Raw genomic sequence first — 19,938 nt, forward strand, 5'->3', positions numbered from 1 at the left:
CAGCCCAGAAGCCAGGCAGGAGGACCGCTGCTCTGTGCCCTTCCAAGGAAAGGGAGTCCCCAGAGGCCAGCCCAGCTGTACACACTGCGCTGCTGCTTGTGTTCCCTGAAAGCAACTGTCCTTTTGTTAATTTTGCAATTTCCCCAAGTGCCAGGAGCATCTCATCTGACAGTCACAGCATCTGTTCTTCTCACTCTCCAGAAGGCTGGGTGGGAGCAGTGCCAGCCCCTTCCCTGGGGCTCCCCCTGCCTCACGTTCCTTCTGCCAGTTTGGACACCCTGATCACCTGGTCCCCTGGGAGCACCTCCAGTTCCTCTACATCCCTGGTCCTGGCACCCCGCCCTGTGACCTCAGCTGGCAGCCTCGATAACCATCTCCCCTTCTGAAACCAAGTTCACTTGCCCAAGCAAGTAGGCACCTGTCCTATTCCTTAGGGGGCTATAGGGGAAGAGGCTATTCTTTCATTGGAGGCCCACCCAGGCCCCTAACAGGTACAGGAGACTCAGGGGGGCAAGAAGAAAGCTGGCCTGCCCACTGCCCCCTTCCCTATACACACAGTCCTTGGACTGCTCAGTTCCAGGGCAGTGGAAGTTCTGGTTGGGCCCTCAATCCAGAAGACCTACCAGGAATCTGGCCTGCCCTGTCCTGAGCTTCTGCACAGGGTTTCCCAGCCTCGGCACTGCTGACGTTTGGGGCTCGGTAGTTCTTAGTCGTGTGGCTGCCCAATGCTTAATAGGCTATTGAGCAGCGTCCCTGACCTCTACCCCCTAGATGCCTAACACACATTCCACCCCCACACACACACACACACCCATCGTGATAATGAAAAATATCTCCAGACATCTCCAAATGTCCCCTGGTGAGAACCACTGAGCTAAGTAAGGCAAGAAAGAAAACTGACACCTGAGCATCAGTGACTGACACCCCCCATGTTTCTGATTCCCAGGCTCCAGGTGACAAAGGGATGGCTCAAACTAGGCATTGGCAAACATTTTCTGTAAAGGGCCAGATAGTAAATAATTTCAGCTTTGCAGACCATATAGCCTCTGTGGCAACTATTCCACCGCCAGTGCAGCATGAAAGTGGCCAGAAATACACAAATGAACAAGTGTGACTGCGTCCCAATAAATCTTTATTCATGAACGTTGGAATTTGAATTTCATATTCTTTTGTCAAGTGTCACAAAACTTTTTTCTTTTTTTTTTTCCAACTATTTGAAATTTTGAAACACACACTTAGCACTTGGACCCAAGGATCTCAGAGGGATCACAACACCAGGTTGGGGAGGGAGGTAGCCAAATGTGGCCCAGCATGGTCTCCTCTGCCCCATCCTGAACCACAGAGTAGAATGGATGACCCACTAATCAAGCCATTTAACAAATATATGTTGAGCACCAGATACTATGCTGAGGGTGCAAAGGTATAAGACACAGGGTGAGACACCCCATCCCCATACAGATTAGTGAGAGGGTTGCCTATGAAGTGACAAGGACGCTGAAGAGGGCCACCTAGTACCCAAGAGAGTCGGGGGCAGATTAGGCTTCCTGGAGGTGGGACCTCTGGGCCAATCCTTGAGAGCAAGGAGGACTTAGCCAGGTATACCTAAGGGAGAAAGATAACCATTTCAAACAAGGAACAACACTAGAAGAGTGAAATGAGAGAGTCCAGCCCCTTCCAAAAAGGGCAGGCAGGTCAATATGCCTTGAGTGAGCTGGGGATATGCAAGACAAGGGCTGAGCTAAAGAGGGGCCAGATGACAATAGCCCGTGTGACACAGGAAGGAGCCTGCCATCAACCTGGAGGCAAGGGAAGCTGAAGAATTTTTAGCAGGAAAGTGGCATGATCTGATTTGCATTTTAGGAAGCTCCCTCTGACTGCAGTCTGGAGGGTGGATGGGAGGGGGCGAGACTGGAAACAGAAAGCCTGGGAGGACAGATGGTAAGAATTCAGGTGAAAACAGGTGAGGGTCAGAGCTAAGACTGTGGGAGGGAGGCAGGGTGGGGCGGGACATGTATAGGAGAGGCCCTTGGGAGGCAAAGTGGGAGGACTGAGTGGTTGGCAAGACACAGGAGTGAGGGTGAGGGAGGGAGAAGTCACAGAGGATGTGACGGTCTGGGGGGTGCCATTCATGGGACAGGGAACCCAGGAGGAGAAGCAGGTGGACAGGGCAAAGAGGGATGTATCAACCAGGGTTCTCCCAAGAGACAAAACAAGTAAGATGTGTGTGCACAGGTGCATGTGTATGTACATATATACACACATACACACACATACACACACACACACATATGATTTATTTCAAGGTATTGACTTACATAATTGCGGGGGCTGGCAAGTCTGTTTTCTGTAGGCAAGCTGGCAGGCTGGAAACTCTGGTAAGAGCTGATGCTGCAGTTTGAGGGCAGAATTTCTTCTTCCTCAGGAAAACTTCAGTTGTGCTTTTCAGGCCCTTCAACTGACTGGATGAAGCCCTTGCACATTATGGAGGGTAACCTCTTTAATTAAAGTCAACTGATGGTGGATGTTAACCACATCTACAAAATACCTTCTCAGCAACACCTAGATCAGTGTTTGATTAGACAACTTGGTACTGTAGCCTAGCCAAGTTGACACACAAAACGGACCATCATGGGGTTGGGGACAGGGGGTTCGTCCCACCTAGAGATGTGAGAGGCCCATGGGCACCCAAGTGAAGACTTCTGGCTGGCCGACGCAGGTCTGAGCCCAAGGATCCTTCCAGGTCCCTGTCACTTCTCCTCTGACAGTGCCTGACTAGCCCGGGTCCCCACCTCCAGGTCTGCGTCTGCTCTAGGCATTCCCCCCTCCCCACCACCCCAAAGTGAACTTCCCAAAGCATAAGTCTCAGCCTGTCTCTTGCCGGCTCAGACCCCTCTGACCGCCCCCACTGTTCTCAGATAAAGACCCTGCAGGGCTCATAAGGCTCCTCGAGGACTGACCACAGTCTACTCCTCCAGCCTCACCTGTTCCTTGTTCCTTCAACTCCAGACATGCTGACCAACTCCTGCCCCAAACTCGCTCACTGCTCTGCCGTGCTACCGCCTGTGCACAAAACGTTGCTTCTTCCGGGAACCACGCCCTCCTTGCCCCTCCCAGCCCATGCCTCATACAGCTGACCTATCTGGTGAGCTCAGAGTCTTCCTTCAGGACTCAGTTAAAATGTTTTCTCTGTTCCCAAGCCTCACTAGGCCAAGGCAGGTACCCCTCCATGATACTTTGTGCAAGCCTGGATTACAGCACTCACCGGAATGTATTTTGATTATTTTTCGTGTCATCTCACCATTACACTGTGAGCTCAAGGGTTCATACTATATCTTATTCTCCTCAGTGTCCCCAGCACTCAGTACGGTGCTTGGTACAAGAGGTACTCGATATTTGCTTGTGAAACGGATGGATGGATGAAAGGACGGATGTGGTTGGGTGGGTGGATACAACAATTTTCTAACAACTTCTGGCTATCATTGACTGGGCACTTCTCTTGTTCCAGGCCCTGTACTAGGAACTTTAAGTCCAGAATCAGTCCAGGTTTTTGGCTGCAGGCCGCAGAAGCAGACTTTGGCCGTCATAAGCAAAAAGGAAATTCACCAGAAGGTTATCAGATGGATCACAGAATCAGAGGAGGCTATAGAAGCCAACTCAGAAACGGGCAGAAACTGAGGGAGGTTAGCCAGCAGAGACACATGGAGGTCACATCTCAGGAACAGCCTGATCAGGATGCCACCACTGGCGTCGCCCACACTGGACACTCCCTCCAAGGGTGCCAGAACTTTGAGATTCCCACTGCCCCCTCCACTGCTGTCCAACATGTGTACCTCACCTCGTGTGATCCACACAGCCCTTTGAGGCAGGTAATCTCACCTCCATTTTGCAGACGAGGAAACTGAGACTTAGAGAAGCCTAAGGTCGCCAGCCAATCAATAGAGTGGGTGGGGTTGGAATCAATAGCTGCCAGATGCCAAAGCCCATTGCCGTCCACTCTGCTCTGCACTGTCTCCTTCAAGGAGCACCACCCACCGTTCGTATATAAATGCAGTTCCCTGGACAGTGCTACACAGCAGCCCTGAAATTCCAATGTGCTAGCTTTTTTGTAACTATATATTTGGGGTATGTTTTTGGCCCTGACAACGTCAGCACAAGAAGGCTGAGTAGAGAGAGGGTCTTTGCCCTGACGTGGGCTGACTGAAGCTGTTTCCAGGACCTTATACGTCAGCCATCCAGGGATACTGGAAAACAAGGGCCTGGCCTGAGGCTCAGGGAGGCCTGCAGAATCTGGCCAAGGACTCCTAGTGCCCTCACCTGCCTCTTCCGGCTCCCGTGTTCCCAGGCTGCACATTAGCCACCCAGGACAGGCTTTGACAAGAGCACTCAGAGGTCCCTGCTCAGCAGCCCCACCACATCCAGGGTCACAATTTGGCTTTGCCAGAAGATTCCCCCACCAAGGATGTCCTCCTCAGACCCAGATGTCCTGGAGAGGCAGGGAACCCAAGCACCCAATCCTAGTCCCAGCTCCACCTCCACCACTCTGTGACCTTGGCCCAACGTTTCCGGGCTTCAGTTTCCCTATGACTCAATCTTTTCTCTGCTGCCCCTGCCCTCCCACCCTCCTACCTCCCACACTGGCCAAATTGTTCATAAAAAAAGATCTCAGGGTTCTTTGAGCTCTTTGGAGAGACCACATAAATGCAGGGCATTATTAGCATCATTACTATTAAATATTAATAATGACATTAGCATTGTCTATTATAAGCCTGAAAAGAAGCTCCGAGAGCCCTGAGTTGAAATGGCTAAGAGAATAATGAGGCCCCTCCGGGCCGCAGACCCCTTCAGGCCCTCAAGCAAAATTAGGAAGGCAAATGTGGATGGAGTAGTAAGATTCTCAGCCCCCCGCTCAGTTCAACTTGGCTCCTCCTAGACCTGCACAAATCATACTCTTTCCAGTCGCCAACACCCCCATGCCAGGAATGCATTCCACCTCTGCTCTGTCCATCCAGGCCCGATTCAAGATGCACCCCACCCCAGCCCCACTGATGGAAACCTTCACCCACCTCCTAGCTCCCTCTCTCCCCCCATCTGAACTGTCACAGCGGTTATTCTCCACCATTCATTCACCAGTCAACAAATAGTTATTTGAGTCTCTACTAGGCACCAGTCACTATGTTAAGCCAGGGCCTGGGGTGGGGGGAAGAGACATTAGTGAGATAAGCTCTGCCTTCAGAGACTGCACAGTCGAGGGACTTATAACCAGTATTTTGCATGGCACTTGTTCATACAAAAACTGCTTTTAAAATGTTTTATCCACATGTCCTTACAACTATTCTAAGTAGGAATAGGATTATTCCCATTTTACTGATGAGGAACTGGATTCCCAGAGCAATTAATTGTCCTTCAGTGACCTGCCATTGTCATCCAGCTGGGAGTGACAGAGTCCAGCTCTCGTGAATGTGCATCCAGAGCCACCCAACCCTCAAAGCGGAGAAGGGCTCAGCCTCGTAGGTGCCCACCCTCGTTACAGATGGGGAAGCTGAATCCTAAAAGGGTCCAAAGGGAAGTAGTGACGTTTATTGAGCACCTACTATGTGCTTAATTCAACGCTCACACCAACTCAGCGAGGTTTGTGTCTTAATCCCCATTTTCCGAATGGGGAACCTGGGGCTCTGAGGAGGTAAGTGGCTTGCCCAGGGCCACGCAGCCCAGAAGTAGCACGACTATGTGTCAAGCTGGTCCGGTTTCAGAGCTTTGCCCAACCTGCCTGTCACTCTTCCCCAAAGCTGTGGACGGACCGTCCTGTTACCACCGTCAGACTGCTTCCAGAAAGGTTACAGGCACACTGAAGGCAGACCACATCCTGTGGCTCTCAAATCCCCCACTGTTCTAGGCAGAGACATAGCTCCATAAACACATAAACACTCCTGGGAGCTCTAGAAAAGGTCTGAAGCCTGAAACCAGAGGTAAAGAGGCTGGCGGGGGGGAGGGGCCAGGAAAGGCTATGTGAGGCTTGTCACTGACGAGGGAGGAGATCAACACCGTCAGGGCCCTGGGGCCTGGCAAGGTCTCAGCTCCTCTCTGGTCCCCTGGGGCTGGCCCGAGGCCCCTCCTTGACCACTGGAGATCCACTGGTAGGGCCTCCGGAGGAAGGAGCAGATGGTCTGGGCAGGGTTGGGTGGCCCTCAGGGTGCCTTCTGGGACCCCCCGCTCTGGGATCACCACGTGCTTACAGACAGATCAGTGACCCGTTAGATTAGCTGCCTGATCATCTTCGGACGGCCCTTCTCTGCCCCATCTGGACGTCTGTGGAAACTCAACTTGGAGATGAGGTGTCCCGCTCTAGACAACAGGGAGACACACTGATTAGCCACAGAAAGGAGAGGGGCCCCTTACAGTCAACCGTGCTGAGGATTCTGGGATCTGACAGGCACCAAAAAAGAGTGAACTGTCCTGTCCCCTGCTTTGCCCACCTGAGAAGGGCAGGTGATGGAGCCAGACCAGCAGTCTCTGCTTCTCCACTTGTTTACTTTGAGCAGGTTCCTTAATCTCTCTGAGCCTCAACTGTAAAGTGAGCATAATAATAACAACATGTACCCCCTTGGGTGGATAATTCAGGTAAAGCACTTAGTACAGTTCCTGGCACGTTGGAGACACTCAAGTTATTATTAATAATTTACACAATAATTAATAATACCATTATAAAACATTCTTGTCATTATCGAACTAATGGACCCACAAGCAAAACTCAGCCTGGACCCCCAAATGCTCAGCCCACTCTCTTGTCAGAAACAGATGCACCATAGAGGCCAGCAGTGAGGAGCCTCCCAAATCCCCCAGATCCATCTGAGGTGAAACTTCGGGAAATGTTTCCCCAAATCCAGTCCTAGGCTTAGTTAGCACTCTTGTTTTCACTTACTGTGGCTGCTGGAGCCCACCTGGGCAGGGCAGGGCAGGGCAGGGCAGGGCATGCAGGTTGCAGAGGGATCTGAGAGCATCTTAGAGACCCCAGCCACCTGCGTCATTGGGACGGGAACTGTGGCCTCCCCAAGGACCCAGCTCCCACCACAAGGGCAGCAGCTGTCCTAAAACAGAGTCACAAAGACAGCAGTGTCAATCTAAAGCAATCCTCCTTGCATGCATTTCCAGACCCTTGGCCCCTGAGTCAGCCAATGGCTGGTCCGTCAGTCCCAGGGCAGCAGCTGAGCCATCCCCTCTTGGCAGCCGTTTCTGCTTGGAGAGAACTCGAAGCCCTCTCCTCAGAGCCTGGGCTGACCTGGGTGGGGTCAGAGGGCAGGGCTCACCTCAGGAGCTCGGGGTCAACGTGCCAGCCCCAGGAAGACAGACAGACAAACAGACAAGGACAATGTGGGCAGAGGCAGAAAAAAGAAGGACATCCTGGAAGGGACTTGCACAGCAGCAGTCCAAGTTATCCAAGAGACGTGGCTCACACAGTCTCCATCAGGAACAATGAAGACTGTCTCCCGATTTGGGAAAACTCTATGGAGGGGCGGCAGGAGGACCGGAGGGGAGAGCATATGGGACCTGGGCAGGCTTTCAGGCCTTGGAGGCTGCGCAGCAGACCCTCCTCCACACCACATCTCCTTCTCCCTTTCCAGGCCCTTCTCTGTGGGCCCAGGTCTGTCCCAAGCCCCTGTGACCCCCTCCACTCAGGAAAACATGGAGCCATGTTCCAGGCTTGACAGGTATGCTTATTGAAAACTCTGACGCTGGCCTGGCCCTGCCAGCTGTTTCTAGCATCTGGACCACTCACCAGTCTTGTCTGTGCGAGCTGGACAGCAGGTGGACCAGAGGGGGGTGAGAGAACAGTGACAGCCTGACGGGACCCACTGCCACCACAGATGGCTTGTCCCTCCTCCTCCAGGCCCCAGCCTTCCTGGGCACACCTGCCACATGACAGGAGCAGAGCAGGAGAGATGTGTCACTCACCTGGGTGAGCACCTAGAATCTCAGAGCTGGCAGAGGCCTTGGCCATCTTTAACCCCTTCGGGTTACCAGTGAGGCTCAGAGAGGACAGAGCACTTACCCTAGAACACACAGCCAGTCACTAGCAGAGCCCAGACTACCTTTCAGACATTCAGACCCCCAATCTAGTGAGCTTTTCGTGACAACACACTGCTGGCTGATTGAAAATGGGCTTGGATCCATATGCACTGATGTGAAAAGGTGCCCAAGATCTATCATATAATTTTAAAATATTTTGCAAATCATGATGTATTGTGTGATCATTTGCATAAAATAATACTAATAACCCATGAAATTATATACATGAAAATAATAAACCTGGAGGCATGTGATTTAAATTTGTTAAGGTACTTTCACTATCTATTTTAAAATTTCCTCTAATGTTTGGATATTTTGACCAAGAGCCCGTGTTACTTTTATAAGCAAGGGAAACAATAAAAATAAACACGTAATGTGGGCAACGAAGGCAGCCCTCCACCCCACTTGCTTTGCACCACTAACTGGGGATTTCTGATTTGTAGCCCTTCCTCTAATAGGGGATTTCTGGAGGAAACAAGGAGTTTGCTCCATAGGTCTCTAGGGTTTGAGGATAGGAGCCACTTTCTTTTGCCTCCTCACCGCACCCCTCTCCAGCCCTTCCGTTCTGGGCTGGGCAGGGAAGGTGGGGGCAGGCAGGCCAGACAGCGCCAGGAGCTGAGCTGCCCATGCATTATGGAAGACGCGGGCGCCCTGGCTCACTCCCTAGCCCTTAAATGACAGCAAATGAGGTAAAGCCAGGAGGGTGGGGACGGGAAGGGGGTGGGAGGGGGGCAGAAGGAAGCCGTCTCCAGGGCCCCGAGCGAGCGTTGGCTGAGGACGGGAGCCAGCCAGTGAGCGGAGCCTGGGAGAGGGAGGAGCACATCTTGATGCAGAGATGCTGCAGTGGCTCCAGCGCGCACACACACACACACACACACACACACACACACACACACACGCGCGCGCCCTCACCCGCCACCGCCACTGCCGCCGCTGCCGCGCCAGGACAGCAGGGATCAGCTGAGGCTGAGGCAAGCCGGGAGGAGAGGAGGGCGGCCCAGGGGGCTGGCGGCTGGGCTGGCTCTGGCTCCCCGGCATGAGCAGCGTCCACCTACCGCAGCCAACACCCTTCTTTCACCCCAGGTAGGTGCCAACCGCTTTTGTCTCCTCCAGTCCTGGGGCTTCCCAGGGCGCTGCTGTGGGCAGGGGCTCCGCGTTCAGTTTCCTGGCAACTTGGGAGGGGGCAGGGACAGGGCAGGAACCCCAGCTGGTTGGCAGGGGCCAGTCTGACTTCTCACCCCAGCCCCACAGGGGCCACCAGGACTGGAGATCCCCTCCGCCCTACGTGGGTGGCATCCTTGAGGGCCCTAGCAGGCCAAGCCTGGCCCGGAAGCTGGACCCCAGCAGTGTGTCCAGGAATTCAAGCCACAGGCTGGTAGCAACAACTGCCTCCGGAGAGGGCAGAGGCTATGGGCCTGCCCCGCATCCCTGGTCCAGGGCTTGACCGTCCATGAGGCCAAGTCCCAGACCCTGACCTGCCCCCAGATATCCCTGGATGGAATTGAGCCTGACTGCCCAGACTTGAGGTCCCCCTGGGTCTGCCTGTGCAGGGTGGCCTCTTTGCAAAGTCTTGCTTCTGTTCGACAGAGGGGAAGGCTGTGGGAGACAAGGAGAGACTGGAGCACAAGTTTGGGCAAAGCCCTGTCCTGGATCAGGGACATAGGGAGGAGAAACTGAGGCAAGTCACATCCCTTCCCCCCTCCCCAACCTTATCTTCTCCTCGGATCCCTCCCCCTCATCCTCACTGGTGGGAAGAAAGGATTTGCAGAAGTTTGGCTTTCCAGTGGGGAAAGGGGCTAGGCTAGAAGAGGGAGGGGCACCGTTTAGGGAGTCTAGAAAGAGAGGACAATCCTTCTGTCCAGCACCGTGGGGCTTACATAATAGCCAGGGGTGGGGGAAGCAGCCCCAGCCAGTGTCCAGAGATGAATCCCATCACCTTCTCCAGGAGGGATTCCCAGGTCTGGGAGGCAAGGAAACGGGTGAGCTGAGACAGTGCCTGTGGAAGGAGAGAGTCCTGACCCTACACAGGCACAAAGCCAGGGACCCTTCAGCCACAGAGCACTGGGGGCTGAGCCTGTGTCCCAGGAGGAAAAGTTGTCAGTCAAGGTTGTTTGGAGGTTTGGGAATCTAGACAGACCAGGATGGAGTGAGCTGTGAGTACCCATGGCCCCTGCCCTGGAGAAGGGCAGGTTTTTTTAGCCCCCAGGTTTCCTGCCCTTAACTTCCCCCACTTCATGTCCAGCCTGCAACTGGTCAGACTCTTATCACCCTTTCCTCTCAGCCTGACTCCCCAAGGCCCCAAACTCCCTTCCCAGTCCAGCTGGCATCCTTTCTCTTCTGCTCAAAGGGAAGCAGGAGGAGGAAGAGCCCAAATAACCCAGGAGGTCAGTGATCTGACCTCATTCTGGGCAGCAGTCTCAGGCTCCTCTCCCAACCTCCTGGCCAGAGAGCCCCTACCTCCACTTAGCCTCTGAGTCCCCGCCTCCCAGTTGCACTCAGAGCCACTGGAGATCAAGGGCAGCGAAGGGTGGGCCACCTGTGGGAGAGGCTGGAGGTGGAGCAGGGAGATGGTGCCCTGACTCCTGTCCTCGGGGGGAGGGAGTTCTGCCCTTAGACACAGCAGCATCCAAGCCCTTCCCCAGGGTGCCCCACAGTTAACCCCTTCTAGCCAGGCTGCAGGACCACTCAAGGAAGGCTTTGACCACGAGGTCAAAGTTCTTCCTAATTTCCCATGAGATCTATCAGGAGTCACCAGCCAGCAAGAGGGAGGTGGCAGGTGAGACAGACAGGGAGGGGCCGCAGAGCCCATGGCATCAAAGTCACCCAAGGTCCACCTGTCCTTCTGGGGCTCACCGTGAGCCGTGAGGGAAGCAGGGGCACACTGCCCTAGGAAAGGTGTCCCCTGCTCTCTCTCTCTTATTCCCCACCCATCTTATTGCCCCACCCGGCCAAGCTCTGTCCTCACATTCCCTTCCTGGTCGAATGCACTCCTCCACCTACCCCGCACCGTTCCCCCTGCCAGATTTCACTCCTTATGCAACTCCATTCCAGCACCTTCTCTGCCAGCAGTTGTTCAAATAGAGACACGTGTGGGATGGGCCTCTGAAGAAGTGTGCTCAACGGGATGGTTGCACACATTGTCTCTGACCGACTGACCAGACTTGCTCCTCAGGAGTAAGTACAAAGAAGGAGGTGCCCCCCAAGGTATCCGCTCTGACTTTAAGGCCATCAGGGAAGCAATACCTTTGGGGTGGTTTGGAGAATGCACTGTGCCTCACCTCCCAGAAACATCCTCAGCCAAATGTTTGTGAGAAAGCTTATCTACACACATTTATGCCTGAGGTTGGAACCACAGGGTTGAGGATTGATACACAGCGAAAGAAGAACTAGAGCAAAAGATATGCCAGTGAAGCAGGAGAGATTGAAGCTAGACTGCAGGAGACACTTCCTCACCAGGAAGACGTGCCATGAGGAAGTAGGGCAACCTCCTTTCCAATGACTCTATGAGGGTGTGGAGAACTGGAGTCTGTCCAAGCTTAGAGACAGTCCTGCCTAGAAGTAGAGGTTGGGCTAGGTGACCTGTTAATTTCTCCCAGCCTCAGGTTATCCTCTTGCAAATGGTACAGGGGGAGGTGACTCAGGAATCCATAAGAAGACAGATATCCTTTTCTCTCCCTCCTGCATGCTGGCCACCTCTCAACCTTCTGGACCTCCCTAATCTAGACCAAACCCCCCAGGACTTTGCTAACTTGGAACATTCATGGGAGTTTCCATGGGTTCTGTGCCCCAGTGGTAACTGTCCTGGAGTAAAGAAGTACTTCCATGGGTTTAATGAGTTCTCTCGATACAAAATGAGCCCATGTTTCCTTGTTTACCCAGAGAGGATGCAAACAAAGGCAAAAGTGTGTGACATTCTCACCCAAAACTGAATACACTCCATCCCAGAACACATGCAGACCCAAGTGCACCTCAGCATCTTTATCCGATGAGCCCCACCCCACACTTGGGGCACCCATCCAGATGAAACCTGCTGGGTCTCCTCCAGCCCAGCCCACATCCTCTGAATGTCCGCCGACCTCATAGACCAAAAGGCTCCCCGACCCTGGCTCTGGCTGAAGGGTGGCCTTCCTGCGGTGCAGCCCAACAGGTGCAGTTAATCTGGGCCCTAGAGCGGAAACTAGCCTGAGGGGAGGAGCAAGTTCAAACCCACCTGGACCAGGCTTGGTTCTGAACCAGCCTGTCCAGGAATTAGAGGGAGTCACCTCTCAGCAGAGATGAGGGGACATGCAAAGTTGCTCCACTAGTTTCTTCCCGATTTGGATCTTCTGAACCAAGTTGAAACAATTGCTCCTACGCCTGATGTCTCAAAAGGGGCCCTCCTCCCAAAGCCCTCACTCGTTCTGCCCCCAGACCCCACACGGAGTAGGCAGGCAAGTAGGAAGACCTCGAGTCTGGGTGCTACTTGCCCACCCCCAGGTCCTCCCAGGAGAATGCAAGGCTCTCCCCTTCTGCCCACTCCCCACTTTGAGGGGTCTCTTCAGTGGAGAGGGTGGGGACAGAAGGGCCAAAGACTCCCGGCTGCAGATCAAGGGCCGGACTTCCCCGGCCCCGTGCCGCAAGCTCAGGCAAACCCATGAGCCTGGGAGTCACAGCTCTCCCCAGAGGGCACGGCAGTGCCAGGGCTGGGGCCTCAGGGAACCAGCTGCAAATACAAAGAGCCTGCAGAGAACACCGAGGGGTGGGAAGAGAGGGAGCACACAGAACAGGCTGGGGAGGGACCCAGCTGCAAGGCTGCCCTGTCACCAAGCAGTCCCTGTCCCCCCCTGGGGACTGAGAAGGTCCCTGTCCCACCCAAATATGCCTGAAGGACCTCCTCCAGCTCAGGGCACCGGCCCCGCCCGCACCGAGGCCTCTCAGCTCCAGTCCTCTTCCTGCCAGCTCCTGCCACCAGGCACATGGGCCCACCAGGCCACTGAGGACACCCCATCCTCCCATGGGGTGTGGGCATGGCTCAGACCTTCCCGGAAGACAGTGGTCCCATCCCAGGTGGCAATTCCTTTCGTAGGTAGAGTCCCCCTCCCATTGTACACCCCACAGGCAGGAGGTGGGGTGGCTGAGGAGGAGCACCTGTTTGGGGGAGCCCACGTGGGTGTCCGAGCCCCGTGCTCTCCTGAACACGTGGTGTCTGGGCGAGTCTCTGTGTGTCCTTGTGCCTTGTCTGGAACGGCTTGCCCGCCAGTGCTGGCCCAGGCCCGCCACGCCTGTGGGGTACAGCAGGAAGGCACCCGCCCAGGGAGACTGTGGGAGACTCTCAGCGTTCTCGACACATGTGAGCCTGGCCGGATGTCGCGACTGTGTGGAAGTGAGCCCGACTCACAGCGGGCACAGTGTCTGTCGACACACTTGTGTGTCCCTCGGTGTGCTGGGGTCTGTGCTCAAGGCCCATGAGGGTTCTCAGTGATGAGCTCTGATCTTTCGCAAGCACTTATTGTGGGCTAGGAATTGTGCTGACCTCACAGGGGTCCCGGGAGGTGGGTACTACCCCTCTCATCCCCATTTTGCAGATGGAGACTGAGGCTCAGAGAGGTTAAGTAATGAACGTAATAACAGGGGTTACGCTGGTTAGTTATACTAAGGTTACACTGGCTAGTAATTGTCAGGCCTGTCAATGCAAGAGCCCACCCCACTAAGCCAGTGTGCTGCGCTGCTAGGGGGAGCACGGTGGGGACCTGAGGGGCTCCTATAATACCTGTCAGCTTATAACAAGTCACTTAGTCTCTGCCCTCAAATGGGCTCCAAACTCCTTCTTTTCCTACCACCACCCATCCCAAAGCTGCTCAAATCTCCATTGTCCAGGGGGAAGGAGAGACAGGCTTGGGGCCAGGAGCTCAGTACCCCAAGGGAAAGCACTTGGGCGGAGTGTGTCTTTCATTTTCCGACGCCTCTGTGCAAGGGTCCTCAGCCCAGCAAACCCTGGAGTCCAGCTCACAGCCTTCCATCCCCCAGCTGTCCTCCAGGCCCTTTGTCTCCTGGGCCCAGCAATTCGGCCAGCTCCCCCTGGTCTCCCGGAACCCCAAGCAGATTATGAGCCCCCCACGTTCTCCCAGGACCGGCCCTGAATGGTGACAGCCTGTGTCCGCCTGTGCCAGCCTGTGCCTGCACCCCTGCACCAGGGCAGCTGGCCGGGGCCAGGCTTGGCTGGCTCAGGGTCCACAGGGCCAGCTCTAGGCCTGGCATAGCTCCACTCTGGCCTTGCTCTTGACAAAAAGGCCTCCTCCATCCTGGGTATTCTAGAATGTGTCACAGGGCAGATGTTATGGGGAGACGACTGGCCCATGCAGCTTGTGAGCACATCTCCCGCTGCACTCAGCTGGGCAGGGAGCTCGGCAAAGGCGGTGTTTTTATTCCTGCCTCCCCAGCACTTAGCACAATGCCTGGCACGTGGTGTTAAATACACAATGGGAATGGACGCAGGGCAAGACTGGATACCAACTGCCTCGTGTCAGGGAGGAAATAAGCTCCAACCTTTGACCCAAGCTCTGGGGGTGTGGGGATGTGCATTCACACAAGGCCTTAGCACACAGTGGCCTTGGCTCAATGTACATCTCATTGGGTTGATCAGCCTCTAATGCTCCCCGAGGGCAACCCTAGGTGCTTCCTGGTACCAGGCCCTCCCTGACCCATGTCTCCTCTGAGGCTGCAGGTCTCAGGCCCCAGGGGGTGCCCAGGGCCCTTGAGCCCAGAGGTGACTGATAAAAGTCTGGATTACATCGAAGTTTAGGATGAGCAGAGGGATTGTATTATCCATGATGTATGGTAATTACTTATGGTAAGAGAGATAACAGATAATTCTGACCACTGTGGGGTGGAGGTGAATGATCCAGGGTGCAGGGCTCCTGGTAGATCACCGGGAAACAAGGCAGGGCTGGGACACAAGACACAGACACACACACACACAGAGGCATATATTCAATACACAAAGACCAGATATACTCATATACAGACACATGCATATACACAGAGACACAAGACTGGACCACACATGTACACAGGGACATAGAGACAGAACACACAGATATGCACAAACATCCCATACATGCGTACACACGCACACACGCACACCCACCCCACTCTCTCCAGCACTGCTGGTGGGCAACGGCAGACGGGCAGCAGCAGGCTCGTCCCCGGAGTCTCCAGCCCCGGCTGCAGGTCCCTGCCCGTCTGTTTCCGCTTTGCTCGGACACACAGGATAAGTGCCTGTCTCCCCGAGCCCACACCCTACCCCCTCGCTGAGCTCTCAAGACTGGCAGGCAGACAAAGGGCAGGAAGCAAACGATGACTGAGCACCTTCTCTGTGCCAGACTCCGGACGGGGCACACCTGTGCCAAAGGGGCGTTTTCAAACTCTTCGGAGCTGCGGAAACCTTTGTGTAAAGGGAACCTCGGAGGGAAGTCCGGCAGATAAAGCAAGTATAAGTGGAGTTACTCTGGCTGAAGTGGGAAGGGGGCCTGGCGCCCCATCTTCTCTCCACGCCCCTATCCTCACCGCTACCCCAAGGCGAGTCCAAACAGCCCCAAGACTGCCTCTGCAGGGCACTCCATACCTCATTCAACACTCAGAACAGCTCTGCAAAGGAAGTGTTACGATCTCCACTTCACAGATGAGAAAGCAGGTCCACCAGGGGAGATAACTTGTCCAAGCTCCCAACACTGTTAGGAGATGAAGCCAAGGTCACCAACTCCTGTCCATCGATTCCAAAGCCTGTTGTGGTTCCCAGTGCCCCAGTGGCTCCCTGTCATGAGGACAGCTTCCTGCATTTGTGTACCATCCAGGGTCCTGCTTCTAGATTCTTCCATGGCTAAGCACCCTGCTGACCCCAGCAACCTGAGAGCCTGTGTGAGTGTATGTGTGTATGAGAGAGAGGGAGGGAGTGTGTGAGTGAGAGACAATGTGTGTGAGAGGGAGTATGAGGGGTGTGTGTGTGTGTGTGTGTGTGCCCTGGGGTTTCCCTTGGGCAGCACTGAAGACTGGTCAGCCCACTGTGTGAGTGTGAGTGTGAGCATGTGACATGGAGGCATACAATCACAGCTGTTCTCAAGCAGTTAAATACAACACACAAGTGATACCTATTCTGCGCTGAGGGTGCTGGGGGCGTGTTGGACGGGCTGGAAGTGCTGAACCTCTGGGTTCAAGCCTGGAACTGAAAGTGGCAAGGATAGGGAGGGACAGGTGGAGAGGTGGCACCTGGCCCCCTTCCTGACACAGGGAGGTAGGTATGAGGCTGGAGTTGGGGCGGGGGAGGGAGTGCCATCTGTTTAAACACTACTCCCGCCACTCGCACCGGAACACCAAGCTTTCAGCCTATATCCTCCCTGACGGGCCCTGGGCCCACTTCTCCCCTCTCTTCCCCCCACCCCCCGCCTGCTCCTTCGGTGCCAGCTGTGACTGTTGGGAAGGCAGGAACGGGGTGGTGGGGATCAACATTGAGGTTTAAGGGCATTTGGGAGCCCTCTATTTCCCGGGGAATAGAGCCCGCAGTGAGGCCGGGAGACCCTGAGCTTGCACCGGTCTTCGGACTCTGCACGGGCCCTAGAGGCAGACTCAGGTCACCGGCAGCCTGCCTCCTCCGCCGCCCCACTCCCATCCAGGGGCAGCACTCCCAGGCCCTCGGCCACCCTGCACTCTCTGGGAGCATCACGGTCTCCGAGCTGGAAGAGACGCGAGAGAGCACCCATTTTACAGATGAGGACACTGAGGCACAGAGATGGCATGGGTCTTGAAGCCAGTTAGTGGAAGAGCCCCCGGCCGGGCTCTCTCCCTCAACCTTAGATCCCCAGCTTCTGCTCTTAGTTTTCTGCAAAGTAGGTAGCAGGGCAGAGAAGCAGAATATGCAGCAGGGTGATCTGGCTCCCAGTAGCCTGGGAGCCCAGTGACCCAGACTCAGTCTGGTAACCAAGAAGCAGGCCCCTGAGATTCCACACTCTCCCCGCCCCAAACTGGGCAAGACAGCCTGGAGATGGGGTGTAGGTGGAAGGCTGGACCTGCTCTCCCCCCAGGATGAGACCCCCCTCTCTCAGACTGATGGAGGGGGGCTCTGACTTGCTCTCGGTGTCCCCCAGGGAGCAGGTTCTCCAGGGCTCCAGGATTTAACCAAATCTCTGCTCATCTCGGCAAGAGGGAGGCTCCTCTAGGAGCTGCGTTAACTCTTTCAGCCCAGAAGGCCTGTCCAGGCCCTCTAGCCCATCTGGTTGGGAAGCCTTACTAAGGGGGCCAAGGTTATGGCTCCATCATGCACAGTACCTAAGTGCCTTACCTGGGGCCCAGGTGAGAGGGTGTGGACGAATCAATGAAACTCCTCCTCACTGGTAGAAAAACAAGGCTGGTTCCCAGAGACTTGATGCAGCTCCCAGAGGGGCTTATTACCCCCAACCCAGGCAGCTGTGTGCGGGGCAGGGGAAAGCGGGCCCGATTCCTAGAAGATGTTACTAGTTCCCCAAACCCAGGCACGGGCCCTGCTCTCTTCTGGCCCTGCGCTGAGAGCTATTACCGGGTGAGCAGGCGGTGGCTGCTCGCCTCCCAATTAGTCACTGCTTTCACTCCCTGAGCAACACCCTGCTGGCTGCACGGGAGGTGGGGTGAGGGTACAGGGCAGAGCCAGACTCCCAGGGGGCCAGCAGGAGGCACTCGGCCCTGGGAAGAGCTCCTTGGTAATGGCCAAGCCCCTTCCCCTGGGGCCCTGGGGAGGGTGAGAGCAATTCCAGCCTCTCCCCAGGCTGAGGCAAAAGCATCGCCGACCCAGATGTGCCTGGAGCTGGGAGGGGCGCTCCTCAGCTGAGTCCTCCCCTGTCTTTCTGCCTCCCTAGGTCCTTCTCAGCCTCCGGCCAGACTCTCCCTGGGCAGGGCTGAGGCTCCTCTCCTCCGCTCCCCACTTCTGCCTGGAACGCTCACCATGGGGACACCTACCAGGAGGAAATCACACTTGCTAATGCTGGCCGCTGTGGCCCTTGTCTCCACTCCAGGTAAGAGGGCTTGTCTGGACTCCAAAGCCTAGCAGGCATGATCATAGCTTTATATCATTGCTATTATGTTAGTGATGACTACAGAAATAATTGACTGCACTGCTGTGGCACTTCAGTTTGAGGCCATTTCCTTATAGAATTTTCCTGCTTGTGGATTTTACTTTCCCTTTGAGATTAGGAGGAGAGGGAATGAGTCTTTGTCGTATTGTAGATGAGAAAAGCATGATCCAGAGAGGGTGAGGGACTTGCCCTGGGCCACACAGCAAGACTATGGCACAACCAGATCTCCATGACATCAGCCCAGAGTTGCAGCCTCTTAAGGCTGCAAGATTAAATTTAAAATTAGTTGCTTAGTTGTACTAGCCCCATTTCAAGGCCTCATAGCCGTATCGGATAGCACAGATTATAGAATATTTCCATCATCACAGAGAGTACTATTGGATAGTACTGCTCTAGGGTCCCCTGACCACACAGCTCTGGGAGGGTTCCTCAGGGCAACAATGAAGCCTGGCAAATGGACCAAATGTGGAACGGGATCTGGGAAGAGATGAGGCAGAGCAGGGCGTGGCCCAGGAAAAAGGCAAGAGGGACCCAAGCAAAAGTTCTCATGCCAGGGGTGCTTCAAGTGGGGAGAGGGGAGGAAGGCGGCTGGCAGAAGGAAAAGGAGGGCACGGAAAACCGAGCAGTGCAGGCCAAGAGGCCCGGGCTGGCTGGATTCTGGAGAGTGTGCTAGGGAGGCGGTATGGGAGCCCCAGCCTGTCTGAGCTGGGGGAACTTTCCAACAGCCTGCTGCTGCTCGGAGGGGCCTGCTGGAACCACTGCTTGGCCTCTCTGCCCTGACCCCCAGCCCAGATCAATAGACGTTTCTTTTTTCCTTAAAGATCTCCATGGGAGAAAGAGTACCCATTCTCTGGTGTCCTTCTGGAGTTCTAGCTACCTCAGGCTCCACCTCCCCATCCCACAGCCCCTGCAAGGCTGAAACCAGCACATTTTAAATTCTTCGTCTCACCAGGGAAGGACTCCACTGGCATAGTTTCAGATGTTCTCATTATGTCCTAACCACCTCCCAACCCAGCATCCAAGTCAGTGAGGCTGCTGGGAAATAGGGGAACCTCCCAGGCCCCCAGCTCCAGGCCTAGCTCCCAGTGCCAGGGCCCCCCAGGTCTGGAGGAGCTGCTGGGGTGGGGAGCCCAGGCTGCAAGGAGCAGGAGACACCCACCCCAGAGAGAGTGGAGGAGAGGTTCCTGGGCTCCTCCGCGTTCCCCACCCTCAGGGTCAGTCAGTGCTGGGACCCCATCATCTGAGGTAAGCAGTATGTGCAGCCTCTGGGGTCCATAGACCCCGAGAGGCAGGAAGGCCAAGGGAGACGGGACCTGGTCTGCCACCTCCAGCAACTGCAGAGGCAGGAGTGGAACATCCCATGGCTGTTCCCACCCCCTAGGAAGGGGCCTCAGCTCTTGGCTGTCTTTGCTCACCTACCCTGGGGATGCAGCTTTGGATTCCTGCACCCCAGTGCAAAGAAGGGCAGCGTGGCTTCCCCTCCACGGTCTCAGCTCCCTAATCTCCTTCCTCCACGAGGCCCTGATACCTGTGTTTGGGGGAGCAGAGTTGTCAGGATAGGGAATCAGGAGAGAATCAGAGGGGATGCCAAACAAGGACAGCACAGAGTGGGTGGCTCTCCCTGGGAGTGTGTGTGTGTGTGTGTGTGTGTGTGTGTGTGTGTGTGTGTGTGTGTGTGAGAAAGTGCATGTGTGGGTGGATGTGTGTGTAGCTTCAGAGGGAGGTGTGGGGTGAGTGAGGGTGTGTCTGTGGATGTTTGAGAGGGTGGAAATGTGAGTGAGTTATTGCATGGAGG

At 55.2% G+C, this 19,938-nt stretch overlaps 1 protein-coding gene across 3 annotated transcripts in view; it reads left to right on the forward strand.

The window, feature by feature from the left end:
• Positions 1-8,670: 8,670 nt before the first annotated feature.
• CNTN2 (contactin 2) overlaps positions 8,671-19,938 on the forward strand; it is a 32,174-nt gene continuing 20,906 nt past the window's right edge. Inside the window, exons 1-2 of one of the 3 annotated variants that reach the window (XM_036831462.1) lie at positions 8,671-8,753; positions 17,928-18,083. In XM_036831462.1, coding sequence (XP_036687357.1) covers positions 18,014-18,083 — 70 coding nt within the window. In that variant the 5' untranslated portion in view covers positions 8,671-8,753; positions 17,928-18,013. Of the gene's footprint in view, positions 8,754-9,016; positions 9,148-17,704; positions 17,772-17,927; positions 18,084-19,938 lie in introns of those variants that run through there. The other 2 variants (XM_036831452.1, XM_036831442.1) reach the window with 2 other exon arrangements.

Source organism: Balaenoptera musculus, chromosome 1 (assembly GCF_009873245.2).
Source record: "Balaenoptera musculus isolate JJ_BM4_2016_0621 chromosome 1, mBalMus1.pri.v3, whole genome shotgun sequence".
Classification (NCBI taxonomy): Eukaryota; Metazoa; Chordata; class Mammalia; order Artiodactyla; family Balaenopteridae; genus Balaenoptera; species Balaenoptera musculus.